Source organism: Paramisgurnus dabryanus, chromosome 14 (assembly GCF_030506205.2).
Source record: "Paramisgurnus dabryanus chromosome 14, PD_genome_1.1, whole genome shotgun sequence".
NCBI classification, from domain to species: Eukaryota; Metazoa; Chordata; class Actinopteri; order Cypriniformes; family Cobitidae; genus Paramisgurnus; species Paramisgurnus dabryanus.
The window spans coordinates 13,796,409-13,818,267 of record NC_133350.1 but is presented as its reverse complement, the minus strand read 5'-3'; the positions used below and the strand labels follow the sequence as shown (position 1 = coordinate 13,818,267).

The 21,859-nt window shown below is 36.5% G+C and overlaps 1 protein-coding gene across 1 annotated transcript; it reads left to right on the top strand.

The window, feature by feature from the left end:
- The first annotated feature begins 90 nt into the window (after nt 1–90).
- Nucleotides 91–16,939, top strand: mfsd4aa (major facilitator superfamily domain containing 4Aa). Its single transcript, XM_065259186.2, has 10 exons — nt 91–465; nt 4,057–4,255; nt 7,786–8,022; nt 9,700–9,865; nt 10,673–10,788; nt 10,894–11,067; nt 13,139–13,286; nt 13,726–13,796; nt 13,875–13,995; nt 16,242–16,939. Exons 1-10 carry the CDS (start codon nt 173–175, stop codon nt 16,364–16,366), a joined length of 1,650 nt encoding a protein of 549 aa, XP_065115258.1. The 5' UTR covers nt 91–172; the 3' UTR covers nt 16,367–16,939.
- The last annotated feature ends 4,920 nt before the right edge of the window (nt 16,940–21,859 follow it).

The following is a 21,859-nucleotide window of genomic DNA, read 5'->3' as shown; positions in this document are numbered from 1 at the left end:
TCGATGAATCATTAAAAAGAATCGATTCAAATGAATGATTCAATAAATCGGACAAACGTCATTACACATGCGTGTCGCGCCTTTAAACTGGTTTGCCAACCGCCTTAAAACTATTAAAGAAGAAGCAAAACACACGCGTCTCCAATCAGATGTTTGTTTTCTCACGCCTCGGATGAAAGTTAGGCTACTGTGTAATGTTGAAGAAACTTATGCACGTCATTTCTCCAGCATGAAGCATTTGTTCAATGAACGGATCTGCGCTTTATTTCGCGATAACTGGCAGCATACTTTAACATATTGGAGTGTCTTCTTTAGTTTTGGACTTTGTGTCGCTTTTCTGGGTCCGACCATACTGGACCTGAGATGTCAGACACAGTCCACATTACAGGAGATCACTCTGGTCTTCTTCTCCCAACAGTTTTTCCTCTTTATTGGAAGCACCATTGGAGGATTTTTCAGTAAAACGTGAGTATGAAGTCATACAGCTACATAGGCTAAACACCTATACATCCACAGTTGCTGTTTTACATAAAAAGCTCATTTTGTTACTTCCTCAAAACCTGTTATCTTTAAACATGATATTATTATGTTTACTAACAAATTTATTGAAAGTGAAGCTTCAGTCTTATTTTTAAAATCGTGGGTGTTAAATTCTGTAATTTATAGTTGATTCTTATGCTGTAGGAAAGTTAATGTTTAAAAACAGGTAGATAAAATACTAGATAATACTAGACAATGTTAGGTTTATGTCAGTTGTAGTGTTAAATGTCCTTCAGTGAATGTATTAAAATGTTTAATATCATTACATTGATGAAAAAAGAGATCTGTTTGGTTTATAGTGATAAAAGTGGACAAAGTTTCTTTATCTCACTGCAACCAAAACTTTTAGTAAATAAATAAAAAGTAATTCCACTTATCACATTTATTCAATGAAATGAAAGTAAATCAAGTTGTTGACTCATCTAAATGCAGAAAAGTTTATATCAGATGTATTTCATGTAGCATAGAGTTCATAAAAGTTATTGTTAATGCATCTAAAGACATCATTACCAAATATGAATATGAAAGCAAACACAGAACGTTTCCCTAATGTTAGTTTTTGGTTATTTTTTGGGAACCAAATAATAACATTCTAGGATTTTTTTTAGGTTTTATTTTTGCAACCATAAAATAACTTTCCCCTGACGTTGCAGGGTGGTTATTTTTAAATAACCTATAAATAACTTATACAAAATGTGCGCTTATGGTTATTTTTTGGAAAATAACGTTAGGGGAACAGTAAACTAACCTAAACATTTTGTAAAGAAAACTTTCCTGGTTAACCAAAAACAAACTTGGAAAATAACATTCTGGAAACCAAAAACGAATGTTTGAGGAACGTTTATAGTAAAGGTGCTTTGCAGCATCGCCATAGACAAACCATTTTTAGTTCTCTAAAAATCTTTTATTCAAACATTAGGGGTAACCCATAGCCCTAAAATGCATTTCTTCATTACTTTTATAGTCTGTAACATTTTTCCACAAACAACACTGAATGATCACTTTGGAGAGTGTGGAGACTCACCAAAGGACCCATTCATGGTTTCTGTTTGTGTCGAAAATCTTCTGTTGTGGTCATGTGCTTATTGAAGTCATACTGTTTCATTCAGGTTATTCGGTTAATCTGGGACTCAAGCCATTAAAACACACACAAGCTGTTCATTTACAGTACATGGCAGACAAAGATATGATAATCAAGTTAAACAAATTCTTCTTATTTGCAAAACTGCTCTTCACAGGACGCAGTTCACTTATCACCATCACAGTTATTTCTGGTGTCCTAAATTTATGTTGAATAAGGAACTGAAAATTGTTTATTTAGAGGGAAATGTCAGTGTTTAGGTCTGCTGATAACATCAGTGTCCTATATAGTTACAGTAGGTGTCACTTTGTTCACACTAACAGTCTGCAAGGTTTCAACTAAATCAAACAAACCAAATCCCCCCTCGGCTCTTACTCTTTTATTCCTTTAAATATTTGACATTTAGGTGTCCTTTAATTGGTTTAAAAGTTTTATATGCAATGAGAAAACTGAGAATTTTGAATACCAACACACTGTACATTTGTGTCCGGTTGTCCTGTAGGATCTTTATCAGCCTTTATTACCTACAGCCCTGAATATATTTAAACAAGATTATGTTGTGTTTGGTCTGTGAATGTGTCAAGACCAGGAAACCTGGTATGGACAGAGTTAAACATCTGCTGTCATGAAGCTAAAGCACAGATACTTGATGATAAGGTATCTATACAAAAATAGTTTTCGGGCCAAGGTGAAAATTAAGTCAGTAACAGATATCACACAGAAATATTTAAGGGTTAAGCATGCATGTAACCCTTCTTCAGGGCTCAATGCAAAGAATTTTTTATAGTGGCCCGGTCAGTCGGACCAGTGGTTCAGGTTTTCACAAAATGTTCACTGGACCACCAAAAAACTATTTCAGTGTCACATATTTTAAATAATAATTCAAAAGTCAAATATACACTCACCTAAAGGATTATTAGGAACACCTGTTCAATTTCTCATTAGCGCAATTATCTAATCAACCAATCACATGGCAGTTGCTTCAATGCAGTTGCTTCAAGACAATCTCCTGAACTCCAAACTGAATGTCGGAATGGGAAAGAAAGGTGATTTAAGCTATTTTGAGCGTGGCATGGTTGTTGGTGCTAGACAAGCCGGTCTGAGTATTTCACCATCTGCTCAGTTACTGGGATTTTCATGGAAAACCATTTCTAGGGTTTACAAAGAATGGTGTGAAAAGTGAAAAACATCCAGTATGCGGCAATGCTGTGGGCGAAAATGTCTTGTTGATGCTAGGGGTCAGAGGAGAATGAGCCGACTGATTCAAGCTGATAGAAGAGCAACTTTGACTGAAATAACCACTCGTTTCAACGGAGGTATGCAGCAAAGCATTTGTGAAGCCACAATACGCACAACCCTGAGGCGGATGGGCTACAACAGCAGAAGACCCCACCGGGTACCACTCATCTTCACTACAAATAGGAAAAAGAGGTTACAATTTGCATGAGCTCACCAAAATTGGACCGTTGTTGCCTGGTCTGATACGTCTCGATTTCTGTTGAGACATTCAGATGGTAGAGTCAGAATTTGGCGTAAACAGAATGGGAACATGGATCCATCATGCCTTGTTACCACTGTGCAGGCTGGTGGTGGTGGTGTAATGGTGTGGGGGATTTTTTCCTGGCACACTTTAGGCCCCTTAGTGCCAATTGGGCATTGTTTAAATGCCACGGCCTACCTGAGCATTGTTTCTGACCATGTCCATCCCTTTATGACCACCATGTACCCATCCTCTGATGGCTACTTCCAGCAGGATAATGCACCATGTCACAAAGCTTGAATCATTTCAAATTGGTTTCTTGAACATGACAATGAGTTCACTGTACTAAAATGGTCCCCACATTCACCAGATCTCAACCCAATAGAGCATCTTTGGGATGTGGTGGAACGGGAGCTTCGTGCCCTGGATGTGCATCCCTCAAATCTCCATCAACTGCAAGATGCTATCCTATCAATATGGGCCAACATTTCTAAAGAATGCTTTCAGCACCTTGTTGAATCAATGCCACATAGAATTAAGGCAGTTCTGAAGGCGAAAGGGGGTCAAACACAGTATTAGTATGGTGTTCCTAATAATCCTTTAGATGGTGTAATTGTATACAAATATGCTTTATTCATCATTTGTTAAGATAATTGGCAATTTTTAATAGAAACTTTAATTCAGAAATTTCACAATACTCTCATCAGAGTTAATCATTTTAGGTATATCAGGGAACTAGATATACAAAATGATTAATTGCCCCTAATCGTTTGCAAAATAAAAGTCTTTGTCCTTGATGTTAAGCCCTGTTTTTTTAAATGTAAAACCATGAAGAATTTTACCCTTAAAGAAATTAACAGTACTTACAGCTTATTCCTTTAGTTTTTATTTTACAATATTTTAATGCAGTTAAGTAAATAATTGAAATCATGATGTCTTGTTTCTCTTCTTTAAGGTATGTGCATTCTTTGTCTGCATTGGCAGTGTCCACTTTCATCATCTCTGTGGTGTTTGCAATCATCCCATTATGCCATCATTTACTCATGTTGGCGTTTGCTCTGGCAGTGTCTGGTCTTGCCATGGGTGTCATTGACACCATATCTAACCTACAACTGGTCAAGATCTACCAAAAAGACTCCACAGTTTTCCTGCAGGTGGGCACAAACTATCCTCATTTAGTCCTAAATATTAAGTTCATGGTTTCATAATTATAAAAAAATGTTGCGCCACCACCTTTATAACGCCTCGCGCCATTTCAGGGACCATCAAATCAATTCCAGAAAATAAAAGAAAAATGAAATGCATTTTGAAATGTTATCATACATGTCACATTTTCTGCAATATTGTGTAGCCCTATACAACATACTGGCTGTAGATGAGATTGTAGTGTTTATTTGAGTTTAAGTGGGCGTGTACACCGAAGCATTTAAACACCAGACGGATGCCAACTATGGGTGGTTCCCAGAGTTTTTTTCAGCTGGGCGTTTGGTTGCTATGATACTTCTGTTCTGTTTATCCGTCGTTGTACAATGCACCGATTGGTTGTTGTGGTATTTGTCCCACCCCTTCCCCACTGTGATTGGACGGTCGAGTGAAAAGTGACATTGACAACTGTGCGTTTTGCCCAAAGTTAAACATTTTTCAACTCTGGGCGCTCTGCGCTGACTGTGGAAAAAACGCTGAGCACCAGCACAGAAAAACCCCACCAGCGGCTGGCATTTTTTAAAAGCGTGGCACTTCCATTGGAAACAGTGAAGACATATGGCGGCCGCAGGCATAAATGCTTTGGTGTACACACCCCCTAACTCTTATTTTTAAGGATGTAGTATAGTCATCAAATACTGTCATCATTTATTAATTTGCTTTGTTACAAACCTGAAAAAATTTTGTTGTTCTGCTAAACCCAAAGGAAGATATTTTGTAACTAAAACAGTTTGGAGCACCATTGACTTTTTATCATACTATGAAAGTCAAGGGTGCTCCTGCTTCCAGCTTGATTATAAATATCTTTTTTGTGTTCAGCAGAACAGAGAAATGTAGTTTGTAACAATTTAAGGGTGAGTAAATGATGACAGAATTTTCATTTCTAGGTGAACTATCCCTTTAATGCCCACACTGCACTTTCATTTTGAGCTACACTGTAAAAAAATTCCGTAGAAATTTCAATGTTATTGCAGCTGGGTTGCCGGTAATTTACCGTAGATTTACATTTATGTTATTTACTGGCAAGAGTTTGTTCAAAGTTAAATAAATTTAAAATATTAACAAGTCTTTATCTTTACAGAATAAAACTATACAATAACAGCCTCATGCAAAGCATTCTGGGAACCAGAAATCATCATCAACCTTTTTCTGTTTTTTGGTCCAGATTTTGTTTCCCAGAATGTTTTGCTTGATGCTGTTTTTTAGTTTTACTCTGTAAAGATAAAGACTTGTAAATGTTTAATTTTCATTTAACTTTGAACAAAATGTTGCCAGAAAAAAACATAAATGTAAATCTACGGTAAATTACCGGCAACTCAGCTGCAATTTCTACGGAATTTTTTTACAGTGTATATTCAATTCCCCTGAGATACTTTTCTTCAAAGAGTTGGGTGTGCACAGAACCCGTTCTACCGTGTCATTTCTAAAAGACATTGTTTATGCAAAACACATAGACCAGATCAGGTTAACATAAGCTGATGTTGTTGTATTATGTGTTTTGTACGCATTCTCATTTTAAAGAAAGAAAAAATTAAAAGTCTTTCATCATGTACTGTACTCACCCTCAACTTTTAAAAATGATTTTGTTCTGCTGAATACAGCGAAAGATATTTGACGAATGTTTGTAACAAAGTTACTCTGGGGCACCATTGACTTTCACAGTAAGAGAAATCATACTATGGAAGTGAATGGTGCCCCAGATCTGTTTGTTTACAAACATTCTCCAAAACATCTTCATTTGTGTTCAATACATTGAATACAGTTTTGAAACAATGTGAGGGTAAGAAAATGACAGACTTTAAATTTTTTGGTAAACTGTCCCTTTAAGTATAATGTGACAGTTTCCCAGACAGGGCTTTAGCCTAGTCCTAGAAAATTTAAATGTAAACAATTTGCTCCGACATATCTTAAAATATATTGGTGTGAGTGTTGTGTCACCAGTAGTGTTTATTCATAAATTATGCTTTTAAAAATGACTTAAATATCCTATTTACCTAAGGCCTACCCTGGCTTAACCTAATCCAAGTCTGGGAAACCATCCCAATGTTTGCACCTGCAAAGTTGTGCCCAATGTTTCTTATGCATTTTGGATTGAGATCAGTCTAACTGAGTCATAAGTGCCTGAGTATTTATGCTAAAATGTGATTTGTCTTGTTTTGAGAATAAGACCGTATGTTCAATTCCCAAGAGATGCATACAGGACATTTTTAAAAGAGGTTGGGTGTGCACAGAACCAGTTCAATCGTATCATTTCAAAAAAATCTGTTTATGCAATGCACAAAAGACAGAAGTATACATTGTATAAATGAAAGACTGTCAGATATCTAAAGCATCTATTTCAGGAATGCCACATGAGCAGAAGCGTGTACCTTTGAAACTGATATTTAATACAATTTAAAGTGATATTCTATTTAACACAGTGGTTATACTGTATATAAATGTAGTTTTACCATGGTCAGGGGGTTTCGGATGCAATGTGAAATAATGTTAACATTCCCATAATATATCCCGTGGTTTATCGCTTTACTTTACAATAGCTGCTTCTTCTGTGGCACAACCATTTCTATTTTATAACTGTGGGTTCACACCAGATGCGAGTTCAACGATTTGCGCAAGTAGATTACATACAAAGTCAATGCAAAGATGCGATCAATTGGGCAGCGCGATTGCTGCGAAAACATGCGCTATATTTACCACAAACTTGTTTTCACCCAAGTTGAAAATATCCAACTCAAGCAAAAAATTTGCATGACACAAAGTTAAATCCCGCAAGTAATCTAGAGCGAGCAACGCAATGCTACACGTTTGGTGTGTACATAGCATTAGACCGACAGAAAATAGAAAGTTGGGAATTTCTCTTTAAAGATATGTCTAGGAACTATACTCTCTGGCGTAATAATCAAGGACTTTGCTGCCGTAACATGGCTGTAGGAGGCCCAATGATATTACACAGCAGCCAAAAATAGTCCCCTTAGTATCATTCAATAGCAGGGGACTATTTTCGTGCACTATGTCATATCATTTTGCCTCCTGCAGCCATGTTAAGGCAGAAAAGTCCTTGATTATAACGCAAGAATGGGAGTATAGCCATGTTACGGCAGCAAAGTCCTTGATTATTACGCCAGAATGAGAGTATAGTTCCTAGCCATATCTGCCTAGAAAATTGCAACTTTTAATTTTCCTTTGGTGTTCGTACACAATGTAACTACAAAAGAATCAAGTTTTAAATAGGAAAAATATTGAATGCTGTGTTGCGTTTTGAAATTAAGGATGATTGCAATTCGCAATCTCACCCCTAGATGTCGCTAAAACCCACATTGCATTTTTGAAGAATCCAAAGGAAATTTGTAGATGCAATTGTTTTTATCATGAAACCAGGATTTCATGAGAATCAACCCTCTATTGTATAACTATCCTACTATTAAAACTTTTAACTGTATTGCCCTTGGTAAAATTCTTTGTTCTCTCTGATCTTTCCCAGGCTCTTCACTTCTTTGTAGGTCTCGGGGCTTTGGTGAGTCCCCTGATTGCCGACCCTTTCCTATCTGAAACCAACTGTGTGATCGGAAACAGCAGCATCAATACAACATCAATAAGAGATCTGAGGAACAAGCTCGCAGGCAGACACGTGCACAACATGTCTGACGTGCACCTGCACACCAACGGTGAAGTCGTGACCAATGTTTCCTATGCATTCTGGATCATGGCTCTCACTAATGTAAGAGATATTAGTCTGTAAACTGGGATTTGATTTTGTATTGAGAGGCATTATTGACAGTGACATGCAATTAAAAGACTGGCTGATAGACTTCAGCATCATGACATCAAAGTAGTGTGCATACTAAATGTTCGGTCAGCCCTGATGTCAGATGAAGGGATGGCTAGGAGGGTATTTGAATACAAGATTGTCTCCTTGGCAACTGCCCTTCATCCAACATTCTTTTGCATATTCATTCAAAGTTGTGTCTAAAAAGCTGTATCTGCTTTGCCTGGATACAAACTAACAACATAAATGTCAAATCTATTAAATGTTAAATCTATCAAATCAATTACAAGATCATGGTGATATTTGTGATACTGCATAATTATATTTTGAAACAAAATTTGGCCATACATATTGATTAAGAAGTAATTTGAAAAAAATTGTTTTATCAGTTTTCAAATTAAAAATAAGCTGTAGGTCTGCAACAACTAATCGATAAAGTCAATAATAATCAGTTAGGAAAATTGTTTTCAGCAAATGTCATTATCAATTAAATGGTCTGTACATCATTGTAAAAGTTTAGTAAAACTTAGTACTTCTTTTGTTTTTTAGCTTATTGGATATTTTAAGAAATTTTACTGTTAAAACATGAACAAACTTTTATTTTGTTATAAAAAAGAAAAAATCTTAAAGCCTATTATCCGATTAATCAGACAAATAATCATCAGTTTAATCGATTATCGGAATACTTGTTAGTGAGTACAGTTTTACACATAAATACCCTGATTTAGGGTTTCATTTAGTTATAATAAGGGAAAAAAACAATAAAAGCTTATTATCAGATTAATCGTTTAATCAGAAAAAGTATCATCCGATTAACTGATTATCAGAATATGTATAAGTGAGTACAGTTTTACAGATAAATACCCTGATTTAGGGTTTTATTTAGTTATAATAAAAAACCGTAAAGCTTATTATCCGATTAATCGGTTAATAAGACAAATAATAGTCTGATTAATCGATTATCAGAATATTTGTTAGTGAGTACAGTTTTACACATAAATACCTTGATTTAGGGTTTTATTTAGTTATAATAAATAAAAACTCGTAAGCTTATTATCTGATTAATCGGTTAATCAGACAAATAATCATCCGATTAATCGATTATCAGAATATTTGTTAGTGAATACAGTTTTACACATAAATAGCCTGATTTAGGGTTTTATTTAGTTATTACAAGGAAAAATAAATAAATAAAAATTGTAGAAACTTACTATGCGATTAATTGGTCAATCAGACAAATAATCGTCCGATTAATCGATTATCAGCATATTTGTTAGTGCAAGCCTTAGTAAGTTAAAATGACTTGCACAGCCAAGTTTTTAGACAAAATTTCTGTGCAAGTAATTTGTAAAATGTTGTAAACTGAAGTATAAATTATTAGTAGCCTTGGGAAATAGAATAATTCAGACAGTTGTGTCAACAGTTAAAAAGGTAAACACTCAAATATAGATCAGATGCTGTTTATGTTAATGTCTATGTCACCCGAAGCTCAACCAGAATGATTCACTTGTATCATTAAAAATGAATCAAAACAATGAATCCACTGTTAAACTCACATAGACTGTTACTGGTTATGGGTTTATCCAGCTAATGTCTCTATACATAACTTGCTATCATCTTTGTGTTTAGCTCCCTGTACCCATCGCAATATTAATCCTCATGTACCGTGAGCGGGCGTTCGCGTGCGGTTGGAACCCCAGTCGTCGCCTGTTAGATGGAGACGTGCTGGTGATGAAAACATGGGGGACAACAGGACAGTTAGACAACAGCGGCCAACAGAAAGAAGATCCCAAAAGTAAGACTTGAGGTTGTGTTTGAAATCAAATATTTACATCATCTGATCCAACTCAAAATGTTACTTTGCATTTTGATTCTAATTTTGTGTCACAATGTCTTAACTTTTGCTAATCCAGTCAAATAAGTCGTCACAAATCAGATGCATTGTGGGATACCATGTATGTTTTGACAAAAGTAGTAGCTCATGCAGGTATACTATGCGTGCAGTTTCAATAGTATGCATAGTATACATACTACATAAGTATGGAGATATGCTATTCTGTCATAGCTACTTTCTGTGCTGTGTGTTTCTGTATCAACATGGTGATGGGGTATTAAATTTGATGTTGCAAGCTTGCACTTGTATGCCAGTAAAGAGCAAGCAAAACATGTACGACTAATGACTTGGGATTAATCGATTATTGTAATCCATTAAAGGATACTTTCTGTGATTTCTATTAGATAAATTCAGTATGAAGCTTTTGCAGTACAGTTTTACACATAAATACCCTGATTCAGGTTTTTATTAAGTTATAATAAGCAAAAAATCGATTAATCGGACAAACAATCGCCGGATTAATCGCACGAACAATCGCCCGATTAATCGATTATCAGAATATTTGTTAGTGCCAGCCTCAGTAAGTTACAATGAGTTAAAACATGTATGACAAATCACTTCAGATGAATCGTTTGCTGTAATCCTCAACTGTAAGTCGCTTTGGTTAAAAGCTTCTGTTAAATGCAAAAATGTAAGATGTACATAAAAGCCATAAAAGGATACTTTCTGTGATCTTCCTTCTCTAACTCTTCATTGCTGTCTCCACAGGCCATATAGACATATTCAGCTGCTGTCTCCTTGGCAACAAGCACGGACTTCCACTGTCTTTCTTTGGGATTCATATTCTCGGGGGTCTGGTGCTCTTCTTCGCTGACGGTATAGTGGTAAGGAGGATTAGCACTTCACAGCCGTGTCGGCTCTGTAATTTAAGAGCATTTGCTTAATTACCGTTTTAATTAATTCATGTTTTATTTAATCTCATACCTCAGGGCTCATACACAGGCTTTGTCTATACCTACGCAGTGGCGCCCCCTATGAATCTACCTCACAAGACTGCCGGCTACTTGACGTCAGTCTTCTGGGCTGCCATTACCTTGGGCCGCCTATCTGCTATACCGCTGTCTTACCGGTGGAAGCCCTTTCGACTACTAACCGTCAGTCAGGTACGATCTTTAGCTCTTACTAACAGCCAATGACAGAGTGAGATTTTTATTATTTCCCTACTGAAAAATCTAGCTAAGACCAGCATAAGCTGGTGAGCTGGTTTTAGCTGGTCTCCCAGGTTGGTATTGGCTGGTGTAGCAAGCTGGTCAAGCTGTGTTTTGGTCACTTTTTAAGCTGGTATAACTGGACTTATCTGGTCAGGTTGGAAGACCAGCTGACCCACCAGCTTGACCAACTTTGCCAGGCTGGGAGGACCAGCTTAAAGGAACACGCACACATTTTGGGAATTTAGCTTATTCACCGTATCCCCCAGAGTTAGATAAGTCCATACATACCTTTCTCATCTCCGTGCGTGCTTAGCACAAAGAATGGAAGTAAATGGCTCCAGCTAGCATACTGCTCCTAATAAGTGACAAAATAACGTGAACATTTTCCTATTTATGTGTTGTGATTTGTATAGTCACACCGTGTACAAATAACAAGGTCATATGAGACACAGCCATCTTTTAAGAGTATACATACAGGGAACTATATTCTCAGAAGGCGAAGCACTGCTACTTTGGCAGAGTGATAGTTCCCAGAATGTATACGGTTAAAAGATGGCTGTGTCTCATATGACCTTGTTATTTGTACACGGTGTGACTATACAAATTACAACACATAAATAGGAAAATGTTGGCATTATTTTGTCACTTATTGGGAGCAGTATGCTAGCTGAAGCCATTCACTTCCAGTCTTTGTGCTAAGCTAAGCTAGCGGTGGGTGCGTCAGACAGAGTTACGGCACGCACGGAGATGAAAAAGGTATGTATGGACTTATCTAACTCTGGGGGATACGGTGAATAACCTAAAATCCCCAAATGTGGGCGTGTTCCTTTAAAGCAGCCACTGCCACCTTAAACCAGCTACCAGCTAAGGCTTTTTTACAAAAAAAACATTGTGTGAGGTTTGCAGATTAATTTTAACTTTATTAAATCTCAAGCAAGACTTGTAATCGAACAGCATGACAATTTGCAGCAGGACGTTTTCTAGTGAGCATGGATTGCATGGATCGGAGACATACTATTTACTTAGCTAACTGTATTCATATTACAAAAAAACAATGCATATTATTTTACATGAAATATTTGGTCAAAAAAATGCTTAAAACATGACATAGTACTCCAAAGTCTGCTTCTTTAAGGGGTCATATCTTAAAAATCTTTAAGACTTCTTCCATGTTTAAGTGCTATAATTGGGTGTCCTGTGCTTCGATCAACCTAGAAAATGTGAAAAAGATCAACCCAGTAACTTAGTTTTGGTAAACCATTATCTGCAGGCATGTGAAAAATAGATGGTTGAAATTTGGCTCCCCTTGTTATGTCACAGGGGGATCTTATTATAATAATACCGCCCCTTAATCTGCACTATCCAACCACGGCACTGCAATTTAGTTCAGAGAGAGACAGAGGAAAAAAATTGACAGCACAATTAATTTTCAATTTTAACAATCCACCATTATGGGTATCAGTGTTTGCTTTAAATTGGCTCATTATTGCATTTAATGGGACTCATCCCAAAATGGCACATTTCTGCTCATATCTACAAAGTGGCAATTAAGATTATGGGGGTCCTCTAGCTAAACTGAGCTTCAAAAGAGATCAAATCTGATGCAGACTTTTAAAATTTTGGCTACACATAACTAAAGCATTGATCAACATTGCAATTTGTTAACTTGAATATTATTTTGTGCTCACTAGAAAAACAAAGCAGTCATCTCGTATGAACACGTCATGCTGCAAATTGTCACGCTGTTCGATTGCAAGTCTTGCTTTAGATAAAACTCTCCTTAGACTCTGGACAGATTTATATTTGTTAAACTAAAGCGGTTTATGATTTCTGCATAAAGGTGTGCCAGTGCACCGAGGGAAACTGTAGACGGGAACAAACATCCTTGTTGTGGATCCTGCTCCATCCTGTCAATTTGCCAGATTTATTTATCTGGCGTAACCAAGCAGTGCCTTTTACACCTGGAATACTAAATTCATCACTTATCCAAATGCCAAATCTTTTCTCTTTTGTTGTTGTTTAGGTGGGTGTGATAGTCACGCTTCTCCTGCTGCTAGTTATCTCGAACAGCACCGTGTTCCTCTTCATCGGCACCTGCTGTCTCGGCCTTTTCATCAGCAGTATTTTCCCCTGCATGCTTGCGTTCACCGAAGACATCCTGGAATATAAAGGTATTAGAAAGATACTGTTTCTGCTATTGTTACTTAGTCTCATTCTGATGCCTTTGATGATAAGTGATTCAGTATTTACACAAGTTAAGCGAGAAGCAACAGGACCCCACCCACCTTTCATTCACGCCCTTTATTCTTTCTATTGTCGGCCTTTGACGTAACTCGCAAGTGCGGCTTGATGGGTGTCAAAACGTACGCAAAGGTTCAGAGTCACGGGTGTATCAAGTTTTGGGAAATAAATGGCTATTTACTAAGTGCACACGGTAGCTGTAGGGGACTATTAAGGGAGAGAGATTACAAAAATGTTGTAATGAATTCATGTCAGCCGGCCCAACAGGACCTGCAGGTTTGGAGTGTGAATGAACCGACTGGTTGCAGATGTTTAAATCATGCAGTGAGGAAAACACAGATGAATAAAGATATACATCATTTTTTTTAGGTTGTGCCACCACGGTGTTGGTAACCAGTGCAGGGATGGGGGAGATGGTACTTCAGGTGCTCGTCGGATCGGTACGTCTGCACGTTATATACGCATTATGACTTTAATTCACTGTAATTGTGTTGTTTCAAATCATTTTGTTGTCTCAGGTGATGCACAATCGCGGCAGCTACAGTTTCCTGTTGTCTGGAATGATTTTCGGATGCTTGGAGTTTATGTTCTTCATATTGTTGTACTTCGTCCAGTATAATTACAAAAGCTTCTCTGAAGGTTTGTTGATCGTGCATTTACACAAGTCGCCCTTAAAAAAATTGTAGGCTTTTTCTGTGTTGTGAAATTCAACAGAATGGATTTAAGTGTGTGTTGCATGGAGCGAAGACATACTATTAACTTGGCTAACTGTATTCACATTACAAAATAACAATGCATATTATTTTACATGAAATGTTTGGACAAAAAAAATGCTTAAAACATGACATAGTACTCCAAAGTCCATATCTTGAAAATTTGACTTTCTCCATGTTTAAGTGCTATAATTAGGGATGCACCGAATCCAGGATTCGGATTCGGATTCGGCCGAATACTGGGCTTTTTGACGGGGTTCGGGTTCGGCCGAATCCTAGATTTTTTTTCCACCGAACCGAACCCTAGGCTTGCTCTACGCTGGTCGACGTCACGCGGCCGTTGATTACACACATCGGGTGCTGACGTGGAGATGAGCTTTTACTTTCGGTGAGCCTTAGGGGCTGGACACACCAAAACTTTTAAACACGGCTGAAAACGCCTTGAGGACGCCAAATGCCAGCTGTTTTTCAGCCAAGCGCTTGGTCGCAGTGATGCTTCAGCTGTGAGCCGGTTGGTTGCTGTGGTAATGTCCCGCCCCTCCTCCACTGTAATTGGACGGCCGTGTGAAGACTGTCTGTGACATTGACGAGCGGAGCTTCTCACTCAAAGTTAAATATAGTTTTCAGCGCGGAGCTGTTTGCTTACTGGAAAAACGAGCGTGTCGCAACGCATCGCTTTTATTATGCATAGGCTTATGGTAATTGTCAAAGTAGTATTCCAACTTGTCATCCTGGCATAATGTACAGTTAAAATTAAATAAAAGGAAAAATACACTGCTGTGGACGTTGTTTACTTCATTAATGTGCTTTACTGTGTTAATGGAATAAGGATGCGAGTAGGATTCGGTATTCGGTTTCGGATTCGGCCGAATCTTAAACGGTGGATTCGGGATTCGGCCGAACCTAAAAAATCTGGATTCGGTGCATCCCTAGCTATAATTGGGTCTCCAGTGCTTCTATCAACCTAGAAAATGTGAAAAAGATCAACCCAGTAACTTAGTTTTGCTAAACCATTCTCTGTAGGTCGTTGAAATTTGGCTCCCCTTGTGATGTCACAGGGGGATCTTATTATGATAGTACCGCCCCTTAATCTGCACTATCCAACCACAGCACTATCATTTAGTCCAGAGAGAGAGAGAGAGAGAGAAAAAAAAAATGACAGCACAATTGAGTTTCAATTTCAACAAACCCACATTATGGGTATCAGTGTTTGCTTTATGCTCATTTGGATTTAATGGGACACACCCCAAAATGGCACATTTCTGCTCGTATCTACAAAGTGGCAATTTTAACCAGTGTTCGAATTATGTCAAAGATTATGGGGGTCTTCTGGCTAAGCCCCTGGCCAAGCCCTCCCCGTGGGTCACCATGATTTCACAAAGATGTGATCCTGGATCAAAACAATTTTTTTGTTAGTCTTGGATTAATGTTTTATTAAAAAATCTCCAAATTACCCTTAACTCAAACCCTAACCATTTTTACCCCTTAAAAAGTGTGAAGTAATCGTTTGAGAAGAATTTACCTGAAAATTTAGCGCCTAACTCTAAAGATTACTTAAGATAATAACTAAAGATTCTTACCGTCAGCGAGGTGAAAATAATCCAGAATTCAGTTTATTGCAAAATTGTGACAAATAATGGACAGTATCACTTTGTGGCAGTCCCGCATGCGAATTTTAAATTCATGTAGTATTTTAATTTGAATAAAAACCAGGGGACCCCTTATTTTTTTTGCTTTATGGGGGTCCCTCAATGCTGATAGAAGGTCTGGGACCACCCTAGCCCCCCTCTCAATTCGAACACTGATTTTATCATGCTATAATAAATTATCTGTGGGTATTTTGAGCTAAAACGTTACATACGCATTCTGGGAACACTAAAGACTCATTTTACATCTTAAAAAAGTCTCATCATATGTTTAAATCAATAGATCAATAAAAAAAAGTGTGGGCTTACCCGCAATGCACCACATACTTTTATATCTATATTATGTATATTGACCTACCTAATGTTGATTAAACTAATTCTTGAAAACAAAAGGAATAACTTATTCAACTAATTTGATCTAAAAAATGATTTCATTATCATTTAAAACCGATGCTGTTTATTTCAGTTTATCTGCAGAATGCAGACCTCACTTGAGAATGTAACTTCTGCTGTTTTTTCCACATAGTTTTACCCAATAATAATTCCCCAAAGGAAAGTCTTGAGGAAAATGGGATCAAGACCTGCTCTGGTGCAGTGCTGAACTCGTGGGAGATCTCGGAGCAGAAAGCATCAATCGATCCAGAGCAATAAAGGTCTGAGGTCATCCACAGAGAAGATGGATGAAAATATGACTGCCATAAAGGGATGAAGGACCTGTTGACATTCCCGTTGTTAAAGCAAAGATCAAATATATCTGTGGACGAACATTTAAATCAATGGCAATGTATAGAGCAATGTATTAAAGTGTTAAAAATCAGGGATCTTGAACAAAAGATTTATTTTTGTATTTAAATGTTTTTGATAAATGGACCGTGCAATGAACGATGCTGTATTATTATATTATCATCACAATATAGGTATGCAATGTAACTTGTCTGTGCAATACAATCAAAAGAAATTATGTAATCGAAATGCAAATTGTTTTTGCTTATTGTTAGAAAACAAGTTAATTCGGTGAATTCTCATATGCAAGCACTGAATAGAAAGGATTGAAACCTTTTTGGATCAATACAAGAAAATAAATCCGGTTAATAGCTCTCACTTGTTTGTGTTTGCTGTAGCTATAAATTCTCATCCAACTTACATTAGTTGCCAATTTCTTCTCTCTTGAAACTAACATCTGCATAAAATGTTGTGGTCAGATAAAAAAAGACTTTTAATGCCTTCCAAGTGTCCTTGTATTATGTAAACTTAAGGTATAAAGCCCATGACCTCGGTGTAGAGGTGGGCATACCTGAACGTGAGAGGGTGCCATGTCAGTGCATTTCTCGTGACCTTTGTACTGCTGCTTTTTATTTCTGGTTTCTGCAGCGTGCTAACATTCCTAACACAAAATCATCATAAATGTTTTTTGCAGCTTTATTTGATGACACACAAACCAAATCATAGTTTACAGGATTTTATTAAAATCTTCCTTCCCTTCTGACATCTACAGATTAGTACAGGCTACGCCAAATAACACAGATTTGTAAACATTTGAGCTGCATGAGACGGTCTGAAAAAATACATTTGCACAAAAATATTGAATAAAGCATTTGGTGTCGATCTTGTACCATAAAACACATTTCATTGTCCCTTTTTCACAATATACATTTCTTTGCTAAAAAGAAAGAAAACATCCTGTTCAAAATACAATGCAATGGACTGATTTGTGTCAACGCTTGGCAAAAGAGAAAAAAACGTATTTTCTATTGGAGGATAAAATGTTATGGGTTAATTTGGATATACTGTATGACATGCTGTGAACTATAAACAGTTATTATTACAGACGTCTATTAACCTAAAACTATTCAAATCAAGTCAACATTATGCTATAGGACAAAATACACAATGGGGAATGTTTGTTCTGCACTGAAAAAAAAACACTGGTTGCACATGATTAAATAAAAGGTGGTCTGTGTACATTTTAGTGGGTTTTAGTGGTGAGATTGTGAATTGCAACCATTTGTTCACCCTCAATTTTAAAACACCTATGGTATCCGCCATAGGACAAACATGTCAACGTAGAAAAGAAACGTGCTTTGTAAAATGGTTTCTGTTTAGGGCTACTGTAGAAACATGATGCACTGTAAAAAAAACTTTGCTGCCTTAAAATTTTTTGTTAAATCAACTCAGATTTACGAGTCATGTCAACAGAAATTAGTTGTCACAACTTATATAATATAGTTGAGAAAAGTCAACTTAAATTTATAAGTCATAACAACTCACCTGTAGTTATAACAACTCATCTCTAGTCAAGATAAATAATAGTAAGTTGAAATGACTTGTAAATCTGAGTTGATTCAACAAAAAATTTTAAGGCAGCAAAGTATTTTTTACAGTGTGGAGACCCCCGTGGTATGCAGATAAAACGGTTCATAAAAACAATACATTTCATTATGTATACACCATTGGTAATAAAGTTATGTAGACTATATTGCATTTCTTTCAAGAGATCCTCCTAAAAGTTACACAATGAACCTTTAAGTTTTATTTAAATTATTTTTTTAATCATGTGCAACTGGTGTCCACCAGCTTTTTTCAGTGTGTGGTGAACGGCAGCATTAAATATCCTGATTTGTATTTGAAATTCATTATAATATCTCAAATATTGGATGCATACACTGTAAAAATTAATTGTTGCACTTAAATTATTAAAAGGGACATTTCACCAGACTTTTTTTGAGGTGTCAAATAAATCTTTGGTGTCCACAGAGTACGTATGTGAAGTTGTAACTCAAAATATCATATAGATAATCTATTATAGGATGATAAAATTATCACTTTGTAGGTGTGCATTTTTGGGTGTGCAAATGAGCTGATCTCTGCACTAAATAGCAGTGCCATGGTTGGACAGTGTGGATTAAGAGGTCGTATTATTATTATAATAAGATCCCCTTCTGACATCACAGGGGGGCCACGTTTTTCACATCTTGCACAGAATGTTTTACTAAAACTAAGTTACTGGGTTGATCTTTTTCATATTTTCTAGGTTGACAGAAGCACTTGGGACCCAATTATAGCACTTAAACAAAGTCAGATTTTCATGATATGCCCCCTTTAAGTTTAATCTATTTTAAAAATGACAATTAATTTGAACTTTCAGGAGCTGCTATAAATTATACAAATAAAGTTAAAATAACCTCAAATAATTCAACTTTATTTTTGTTATTTTATAGCAACTCCTCACTAAAAATAAACTGATTAAGTTCCTCAAACGTAAAAATTTAAGTGCAACAAGGCATTTTTTTCATTGTAAATGCCCAATGTTGTATCCTGAACCGTAAATGTGTTAGAATAAAAAAGTAGCTTCACAACAGATTCTAAAAAAACAAAACTGTTAAAACAAAGATAAATATAAGTGCTTTAAACTCGCATCGAGATCAACAGATGTTCTTTGCGGCTACAACAGTTAAATGTGTCAAAGTAGAAACAAACCATAAAGACATCATCGCTTGCAGGCTAAACAAATCCATTTCTATCCATTACAGAGAACAAGATGAATATTCAGAGAAACAAAACAAATCTAATGACTATATAACAAATTTAAAAATCATGAATATGTTTAGCGGCTTTACCTCCGAACACTGTGGGTTGGGGAGCATTTAACTATAATAAAGAAAGTAAAAAAACAACAACAGACACGGCACAGAAAACATTATTCACAATATAAAGGCGTAAAGCAACTCATTATGCCCTGATAAAAAGGCAATCGCATTTGCAGTGCTTACAAAAAAAGCAACCAAAAACAACCTGAATGTTACAGGAATGCAAAGTAAAAAAAGATCAGAAAGAAAATACAGCACAATGTAATTGACATCCCATTACATGTTATCATATGTACAATAAAAAAGTGTTAGATCAACTCCTTAAAGGACTAGTTCACCCAAAAATAAAACTCAATCATCATTTATTTACAAAAACATCACTAAACAATCTCAAAACAATTTGTTTATACAAGTTTACAACAATGTCCTATACAATGACAAAAGTGTTATTTTTAGGTGAACTATTGCTTTAATGCTGGATAAAATCTATGAATATAATCTGAAAATATTAGTACTGAAAAAGAAGAGTAAACTATTTTATATGATCCAATGGATCTCAATACAATTCTGAAGAAACTTAATCTTACCCCATGTTCATTAACTTTAAAGGAATGCACCAGGTTATATTCTCAATTCAAAGCTTATCTTTATGGAAACTTTAGAAACTTATTTCACAGTTTGCATAACAAAACCGAAACTTGGAGCGTCTAAAGAGCTTGAAGTTGTATAAAAAAAAAAATAATGTTTTAGTTCATAGCTCCACAGGACACAAGATTTGTTTCAGAGTAGTGAAACAAATAAAGATACTGTTGTCTGTTTTAATTTTATTGACAACAGGACTTCAAGGCACCATGTTAGCATGGGTGTAAAGTAACTAAGTAAACATTTCTACTGGATTTCACACAATACTATAAACAATAAAGGCCCTTTAACGTGACTCAAACTTGGGTAAACCCTGGGCACCATACTGACATCATGATCGGCCATAAATACAACACAATCCAGTCAGCAAAAAACAAAACGTGTGATCTAGTTATCTATAATGTCAAAGGAATATCATGACAATCTGATATACAATACAGTTCAAAAGTTTAGGGTCACTTATTTTAGTAAACTATTTTAGTCAAAACTATAGTGCAGCTTTGGGAATCATGTTGTGACTGAAGTCAATTTAAAATAAATCCAAACAATCTTATATTTCAGCATCTTTGGTGTAGTCGCCTTTTTGAAGATTTGCAGGTGATATTATTCTTCAAAATAAGAGCCCATCTCTTATTCTGGGCTCTAATTGGCTGCTTTCTCTTTATTATTTAGTATTCCAAAGTAATTTGTTTAAAAACACTTTTAAATCAAACATGTTTTAATGAAAGAAATTAATATGTTGGCATAATTATATTTGGTAGGGCTGCACGATATATCAGCGATTTTAGCTATCGTGATATGCAATATCCATATGACACAGGTGCGATAACTTACATTTATTTTATGTGTCTATCACTTGTGTGTTGCATGCTTAGATTGTCCAAATTAGACCAATCAGAAAAGTCCTTACTAAATACCTGCCAAGTAGGTCTTATACTTTATACTATTGGCTAGACCGCGGGCGCAAAGGTGGACCAAATTTTTCAGCCTAACTTAAGTTTCATTACATTAGAAGAATATGTATTACCTGTTATTTCAGTATGCTAATGACATATCTAAATAATAAAAATAGCATTTCTCTAGGGAAATGACATATCGTTTGAAATACCGCTATCGCTATTTTTTATAATACCATGCAGCCCTAATATTTGGTCTACAAAAATAAGTTAAAACATTTACATGATGGTTTTTGACTGATGGGGTACATTACTACCGAGGCCCTTAGGTGACATTGGAGTAAAAAAATCTAAAGTTTAGTTTCATGTGCTCACGTAACCTTCATGTGCAGAATTTTTTTTAAAGTTTCGTTTTGCGTGCTCCCGTGAAACTATCGCATGCGCACGTGATAGTTTTGTGCGCCCGCGATAGTTTCACGTGTGCGCCCCGCAGTACTAACCGCGATAGTTTTACATGCGCACGCGATAATTTCACATGCGCGACGTGATACTAAACACAATAGTTTCACTTGTGCCCACGATACTAAGCGCGACCGTTTTGTGTGCGCCCGCGGTAGTTTCACATGTGCACACGATACTAAACACAATAGTTTTGCGCGTGTCCGTGATACTTAACACGATAGTTTTGCGTGCGCCCGCGATAGTTTCACGTGTGCGCCTCGCGGTACTAACCGCGATAGTTTTACGTGCGCATGCGATAATTTCACATGCGCAACGTGATACTAAACACAATAGTTTCACGTGCGCCCACGATACTAAGCGCGATCGTTTCGTGTGCGCCCGCAATAGTTTCACATGTGCACACCATACTAAACACGATCGTTTCGTGCGCATCCGCGATACTAAACGTGATTGTTTTACATGCGCCCGCAATAGTTTCATGTGTGCACCCCACGGTACTAACCACGATAGTTTTACATGTGCACACGGTAATTTCACATGCGCAACGTGATACTAAA

Excerpts from the sequence above, each read along its gene's own strand:
- mfsd4aa (XM_065259186.2), top strand. The coding sequence starts at position 173 with ATGAAAGTTAGGCTACTGTGTAATGTTGAAGAAACTTATGCACGTCAT. Across the intron at positions 8,023-9,699 it reads GGATCATGGCTCTCACTAAT|CTCCCTGTACCCATCGCAAT; the intron begins GTAAGAGATATT and ends CTTTGTGTTTAG. Across the intron at positions 13,996-16,241 it reads TTACAAAAGCTTCTCTGAAG|TTTTACCCAATAATAATTCC; the intron begins GTTTGTTGATCG and ends TTTTCCACATAG.